General features: G+C 60.1%; 1 protein-coding gene across 1 annotated transcript; it reads left to right on the top strand.

Moving 5' to 3' along the window:
• The first annotated feature begins 6,241 nt into the window (after positions 1 to 6,241).
• Positions 6,242 to 7,602, top strand: LOC147964661 (uncharacterized). Its single transcript, XM_087530091.1, has 2 exons — positions 6,242 to 6,967; positions 7,108 to 7,602. The coding sequence occupies exons 1-2, from the start codon at positions 6,242 to 6,244 to the stop codon at positions 7,600 to 7,602; spliced, it is 1,221 nt and encodes a 406-aa protein (XP_087386217.1).
• Positions 7,603 to 7,878: the final 276 nt, after the last annotated feature.

Genomic DNA, 7,878 nt, shown 5'->3' on the forward strand with positions numbered 1-7,878 from the left:
GAGAGCTGCTATGGTGCCGACTGCTGGAGGGCGGCTGCGACGTGTTGTTGGAACGAGTAGCCGACCTCCTAGACGTCGCCGCCTCAGGGACACCTCCTTTCTGCGTCCAGCTGCCACCCCAGACCCAAGGCGGGCCGTATGGCGGCATCATGCACGTGCACACAACTTCCAGCAGACTCCAGGGCCCGTTCAGCGTCAACACCTCCGCCGGCACCAGGCGACAAGTCACACCGGCCTCTTCTCAAGCCAGCGAAGGGTGCACGCCGCGGCCTTCGGCCTCGGCGGACTGCCGTGCCATCACCCCCAAGACGGCGCTCCAAGCCAGACTACGTGGCATGCAGGGCGCTACAACGAGACCCACGAGGCGATGGCCCCAGAAGCTTATGTGCCCCGCATGGTGGGTCAGGGGTGCGCACTGGAAGAAGATCATGGCTCATTCCTCGAGCCAGGCTGGGGCGAGGAGACGCCAGAAGCCGAGCTCTTTCAGGAACCCCAAGAGAGCCTCGACAACTGCACCGACGGCGGCAACTATCGGGTACCACTCATACCTCAAGAGCAAGCTTATGCTAACCATGGGTCGCAGGAGATACAGGTCGCCGCAGCAGGTGGCTGCGCCAATTCTCCAGCCCCATACCCCTCAGGAGGAGGGCGCAGGGGGCTGTAGGAGAGGGGCCGAGATTCGGGTTCGTCACCACGGCGGTTGGAGCAAGGCGTTCTCAGGAGGTAGGCCCTCTGCCGGGGAGGTGCCCCAGGGCCTTCCCCCGGCAGAGGACCCGTGGTCGTCGAGAGAACCACTGGTGACCGCTCTGCCCCATTGGCGTCGTCCTTGGTTTCCGGTCGTTGTCGATGGCGGCAGAGTGAGGCGTAAGGCAGGGCCCTCGTCTGGCGATATGAAGCAAGGCCAGTACCTGTGAAGAAGGCCTAGTGCCTGTGAAGCTCGCCGCCCGTGACACTCTCACGTAATAATGAGTGGGGCTGTACACGCCCCGGGGTCTCCGGAGAGCCACCCTCGGGCCTCGGGGGCTCCCGCCCACGCCCAGTGGCAGCACTTAGCTCCGCGCTGGTGAGAAGACGTCGAAGACTAGACTAGGTGTCGGACGCGGCCTTTTTCTTTTGCCTTTCCTTATTGACCAAGTTCTTCGATTTGGATTTAAGTTGGATTTGAGCTCGATGCTTGCGTGTGTTTGGGGGAAGGGGTGTTTAGTCTCGTTCGAGCAATCTCTCGCGTTCTGGTTTTAGCTTTGCGTCTAAAGTCAGCATCGGCTGCCCCCCGCCCCTCGTGAGCCCCTCGCGAGCCGGGCCGGGCCAGGCACGTTTACAGCCGGGACCACTGTTGCCGCACCCTCTCCGGAGGTCCTCATCGCGGAATCTACAAGTTAATCAGGCGACACCCGAGGCACGGCGGCCCCCGCAGGCCCGCTCAAGACTCGTCGGGGTTGGAAGGTACACAAGTCAGCTGACTCATCACCGGGCCAGCGGCTAAGTTCACACGCAACGTTATACTTACCGGGGTGCTAATTGCAAACCTTTACATGAGGGGCTTCCCCTCCCAAAATGCTCTTACATTCTTCAGGGCCAAGCCTGAACCTTCTTCATGCAGGATAAATAGCAGTGGCATGTGGTCAGTCGGACATATCACTCACCGCGTCTTCTTGGGCATCCTCGGAGGCAGCACTGGCGTCGTTGACATTGCCGCCGCCAGCACCTCGTCAGCGCCAGGCTCATTCACAACACCGCCGTCATGGGCGGCCACGATCACGCTGTCATCATCAGACGCAAAGGCCCTGACGAGGTCGTCCACATTGTCCTCCACCCATCACGCCAGGTCGCCCCGGACGGCTATGGGCACGGGTGCGATGGCAGCGTCGAAGTCGAAGTGGGGGTCCATGTCCAATAGATAGCTGAAGACGCGGGAGAAGGCACGCCCGAGCAGGGCTCGGCTCCTCTCTTCAACGAGCCAACGGGACCTTTCGGAGCGGTTCTCCAGAAGCGTCACCACATCGGTGAAAAACTGGAGGTTGTCGGCGTAGTTAACCTCGTGCGGCTCCTTAACGGCAGCCTCGCAGATGTTGCCCAGGGCTGTGTTGGCCCTTTCTATGAGCATTTGAAGCATGGGGGCATGCTCATGCTCCAGAACCCGCCGCCGACGGATCTCGTCCTCATTCCGCCGCACGACGGCCTCGGCGTCATCAACCCTCTGTTGGAGAAGAAGTTGCTCGGCCCGGGAAGAGGACAGCTCCGCCTGTGCTGCGCTGAGGGCGGCTGCGGAGGAGCCCGCACGCCGCGTCACTTCGGCCAGTTTGGCCCTGAGGGTTGCGGTCCTGCCCTCAGCCTCAGCCTTGATCAGCCCCAACCTCGTCTCGTATTCGCGCTCGAAGGCCGAGCGAGCTTCTGCCACGCGGCGATCGACTTCTTCCTGGGCCAGGACTTCGTGCGCGGCAACGTCATCCTCCGCCCGAGCCACCAGGTGCTCCCTCGTCTCCAGCCGCTGAAGATCAAGGTTGTGCTCGGCGGCCTCCGGCGTCAGCACCTCCTCGCGCTTCAGAAGCTCCGCCCGGTCAACCGGGGGCCCCTCCATCGACTCAAGGGCCGCCTGGCACAGTTCCACTTGCTGCTCCAGGGAGTTGCTCCAGGCCTGGAGCTCCCATGTGTGCTCCTCCGCGTCCTTGCGTCGTGGGTCTGCTTCGCGAGCCTCCTCGACGGCCTGGGAGCAAGCCTCCCGCGAAGCTGCCAGCGACGCTTCAGCCTTCGTGTTTTCGAGATCACGCTGGTGATGCGCGAGGGCGATGGCCACCTTTAGTTTGGGCCCCTCCTCAGCAAGGCGCAAACCTTCGGCCTCGAGGCGTGCATCCTCGTCCGCAAGCTCTTCCCCAATCCGGCTCACCGCTCCCGCCGCCCTCTGGAGGAACTCTTCGCGAAGGGCGCGTCGCTCCCGAGCGCGCTTGAGCACGTCTTCCACATCACCCTCTCCCACCGGAGCATGCAGAGGGCACTGAGGCGGCAGGCCCCCTCCCGGCATGTGGCTGGGGGCTGGCGCCCTAGACAACGCCGAACGGACCTCTCTGGGAATCCGGCCTGGCGTCGGTCCGCCCACGGAGGAGGAGCCAAAGACAGACTTCAGCCACTCACCATCTATGATCAGAGGAGGAACGCGGGGCAAGCCGGATGTGCCCCAGGAGGCCTCACGAAGAAAGGACAGCGGGCGCGTAGACTCAAGGTGCCCTATGGAACGGACCATTCCACCAACTGGTCTGGCGGCAGGGGTGCCGCTCGAGCTCGGCACGCCCAGGGCCAGCGGAGAAGGCGAAGCTTGGGGGATGACTCCCAGGCTGCCTCGGTGAGTTTCGTAGGGCAGGGCCTGAAAGGCCACAATCAGTCGCAGGGATAGCAAAGTAAATGAGCAGAGAAAGAAGAAGACTTACTCGTCCATCGCAAAGTACTTCCTGCGCTTCAACACGCGGCAGGGGCGGTCAATGCCACCCGAGGCCTCCTTCCTCTTGCGGAGGGCCTTGAAGTCTACGCGGAACCGACCTAAGCGCTCGGCGCAGGGGTCGGCCTCTGGTGCGGAAGAAGTGTCAAGATGATCAGCACTGGAGGAGTCAGCCTGGGGGGCGCCGTCAGGCGTCGCCTCACGAGGAACGGCTGGGGGCTCGGGAGCCCCGGCCTCGGGAACCATAGGCCGCGACTCCGCACCTGCCGCCGCTCCAGGGCGGGCCTCGGGAGGCCGCCTTTGAGGCTTCTCGCGGCGTCGGCACCTTGACATCGGTCGCCTCAACTCTTGCCAATTCTCGTCTCCCCGCCCTGTCGACCAAGGAAGGACCGCTGTGGGCTGCAGGGGGAGCCACCACGGCGGCTGGGTTCTTGCGGGGCCCCGTGCAGCCAGCCGGGCGCAGCCCCCACTCGTCGAAGCTGGGCATCTACCTCACAAAGTCGGCCCTGCCGGAGCAAAGATACAAGAGGACACCATTACTCCAAAGGCTGCCTAGGGAAGTATCGCCAGTCAAGACCCTGAGCATCCTCCGCAGCACTTCAGGCGCCAAGTCCTCCTCCTGAAGCCGCATGCGGTCTCTATGCCCCGCAAAGTCCCACATCCGGCGAGAGTGGCGCTGAAGAGGAGCAATGCGGCATTGGAGGAACTCCTTCACCACCTTGGGTGTTGTCACATTGAGCGCCCTCAAACTCTGGAAGCGGCGCCAGACGAAGGCGAGCCGGGGGCTCGCGAGCACCTCATGGCCCCAACCCGCGTGAGGAACAGCAGGCGAGGTCGGGTGCGAGAGTAGAGGGTTGGGCACTCCAACATCCACGTACAGCCACCGCTCTCTGAACCTGGCCTCAGGAGAAGGAAGGCCGAAGTCGATCCCTAAAGAGGCCGTCTCTGGCACGGCTAAGAAGCTCACACACCCTGAGCACTGAGTGGGATCGCTCAGGCGCAAGGAAAAGAAGTGGCGCAGCAGGGCAACTGAAGGAGGAATGCCTATCATCGCCTCACAAACGAAAGCAAAGACAGCCAGAAGAGTAATGGACTCCGGCCCGAGGTGCATCATGCAGATCTAATAATGGGAGAGCACCGCATTGAAGAAGGCGGAAAAGGGGGGAACCAGACCCACCCATAGAGCATCGGCGAAGAATCGGACCTCCGTGACGATCCTATCAAGGGAGGCATGGGACGCAGGCCAGACCGTGGTCCTGCCGCACTCGTTGAAGATAGTGGCAAGGGCGGAGCGGACCTTGTTCAAAGCTTATGGATTGAGTATGATCGACCGGGCAACGGCGGGGGTTGCCGCCGGAGGTGTGCGGGGCGAAGGCGCGGGCTTCTTTCCCCTTCCTTTCTTCGTCGGCACCATGGCGGTTGAGAAGATGAAGGACTTGAGCCGGATTGGCGGCGGAGGCTGGAGCTTGAAGAAGAAGGAAAGGTAGGAGGCAAGCGAGTAGCAGAAAGGAGGAACAACTGTGTGCACCTACGGGTCCGCTTAGCCGGGCGCGTAACAAGGCGTCGTGGGGAAGCGCAGACGTCCACGACCAATCAATCGCCACGCGGTGCCCGAGGCTGCAGGCTTTTGGGGCCCGCGGCGCTTCGCGCTTGCCCCTTCGCTCCCCTGCTATGTCAAGCCCGGGCGCGCCTTGGGCCCGGGGGCTACTGTCCGCGTTCTGGGAACGGGGGTCCCCAGACTTGCCTGCCTGCGGCGTAGCTCAAGTGGGGGCCCAGCGCGGCCCATCTTCATCAACTCAAGCTCAAGACCCTCGCAAGGGGCCAAGCCTCGTGGGGTGGACGACATAAAGCTTCCTCAGAGGGAGCCTCATCAGGCAGGTTCGCGAGGAGGCGGAGAGATCAAGGCAGGGGTACCTCGTGAGGAGCCCGTGACGCAAGCCATGACGATCGAGACCAGGCGGGCGCCGGCCTGCGCAATGTCCTTGTTTCCTCTTTGGTGCAAAGGGGGCAAGAACAGGCAAGGGCATCAGTCAAAGGTTACCATTCTGATGCAACGAGACCAAGACCAGCAGAGCGGCAGGAAGGAGGTCACCGTGGAGCCCAAGACGGCGTCATCACCAGTACTTTTGGCAGCCGAAGACCACCTTTGGTTAGGATAACTCATACTAGATGTTCCCCTTCAAAATGGCCAATTGTTGGCGCCCTTCCCGCTCATTATTTGGGGAGAGGCCCAGGGCCTCTATAAATAGAGCTAGCCATCACAAGCAGACGGGGATCGATCAATCCATCGGTCGGGAGAGATTGAGACATCAGCTAGAGATCTGGTAGAACCCTAGCAGAGAGAGAGAGAGGCGACTGAACTCACCCAAATAGTTCATCGCACTAGCTCAAGAACACCTCTCGCGAGGCTGTTCTTCCCTTGTACTGTTCATCATCAGCCCCTGAGACAATCCACCACACCACACACTAGAGTAGGGTATTACACCACAACGGTGGCCCGAACCAGTATAAACCTCGTGTCCCTTGTGTTGTTCATTGTTTCCAGCTTAGATCACGCGAGGGGATCGGACGTAGATTGGTAGGGGAGAGATCTCCACGCGCACCCCAGTGTTCGAACCTCAAGGGTCTATCGGAACCCGAAATCCGACAGCAATCCTCTAGGACAAGAACCGAGTAGAGGTGCTCTCGCAGGCCGTAGGCCGCTTCTCCATCACCGCCTAGATCACCATCATGGCAAGCAGGGCTCCGTTTTGGCTGACGACAGTCTACGGGCCGGTCGAGGACGGAAGGAAAGACGATTTCTTGGCCGAGATGGCGCGGATTGCTCCACCCCCAAGCACCCCCTGGCTCATCAATGGCGACTTCAACCTGATATACGAGGCGCGAGACAAAAACAACACCAACATAAACTGTAGGGGCATGGGAAAGTTCCGAGCTACGATCGACGCGGCAGGGCTCAAGGAGATCAAGTGCAAGAATAGAAGATTGACGTGGAGCAACGAACATGCGTCGCCAACCCTAGTTAGCATAGACAAATTTTTCTGCACCATGGCTTGGGCCTCCATGTTCCCCTCCTACCTCCTACATGCCGCCTCCACCTCATGCTCTGACCACTGCCCCTTGTTGTTGTTGGAGGCAACGGCTCCTCGCCGCGCGGCACGCTTCCGCTTCGAGTCTTTCTGGCCGCGATTCCCTCCCTTCCACACCACGGTGCAGCGGGCGTGGGATCGCCTAGTCGTCTCAAGCTATGCTTTTCATAGGCTTAACATAAAGCTTGCGCGAGTGGCCAGAGACCTGAAGATTTGGGCCAATGGTTTCTTCAGCGAGACAAAGCTCCAATTGCACATCGCAAACGAGATCGTGCTCCGCCTCGACATAGCCCAGGAGAGTAGGCAGCTGACAGACGATGAGCTCCAATTGCGGAAACAGCTCAAGCTGCGTGTCCTCGGTCTCGTAGCCATTGAGAGAGCACGCAAGAGGCAGGCTTCGCGCATTACCTGGCTGCGCGCAGGCGTCGCCAAGACGGTGTTCTATCAGGCAAAAATCAAGTCTAGGCGCCAAAAAAACTTCATCCATGCCCTACACACCCGTGACTCCATTGCCACCTCCCACGGCAACAAGGAACGGATCATACATGAGCACTTCCGAGCCTCGCTGGGCACAACATCACCTCGCAGCAGAACCATCAACTGGGAAGCATCCACCTTCCATCCTTGCCAGCAGCCGGCCTCGACAACCCCTTCACCGAGGAAGAGGTGTGGGCGGCAATCTGCAAATCTCCGCAGGAGAAATCTCCGGGTCCGGACAGATTCAATGGCGCTTTCTTCCGTTCATGGTGGCCCATCATCAAGACAGACATCATGGCCGCCTTCCACCAATTCTACAATCTCTCAGGCGGAGACATGTCGGTGATCAACAACGCTACCATCATCCTCCTGCCAAAAAAGGACGGGGCGACGGAAATCACCAACTACAGGCCCATCAGTTTGATCCACTCGATAACCAAGCTCATCTCCAAGGTTCTCTCCATTAGATTGTCGTCCGTCATCGGCTCCATCATCTCACCGGCACAAACGGCATTCCTGAAGTCCAAGTACATCCATGATAGTTTTCTCTTCGTGCAAAACTCCGTCTGCGCCCTCCACCGTCGCCAAACACTGGGCCTGCTGTGAGGATCGGATTTTCGGGGTATTAATTTCCCAAAAGCGGCCCTTGTGCTCACCAGCCCCAGGATTACTGTTAGCTGATGAGGCACCAACTTGTTACAGAAACTCCAAGCAAAATACAGGATATGTAGAACAAGACCATTCTGGCCTATGAGTACAACAAATGGTTTCTAGTGTTTGATGGCGGAAGCGGTCTGTGGGTCATCAGTGTCTATGGGACTCCTTTTCCCACAGGAACAGCTAACCAGGATAACTCCTATCTTCGCGAGGCTGCTATCTCCA

The sequence above is a fragment of the Triticum urartu genome, chromosome 6A (assembly GCF_056163025.1).
Source record: "Triticum urartu cultivar PI428250 chromosome 6A, HENAU_Tu73, whole genome shotgun sequence".
NCBI classification, from domain to species: domain Eukaryota; kingdom Viridiplantae; phylum Streptophyta; class Magnoliopsida; order Poales; family Poaceae; genus Triticum; species Triticum urartu.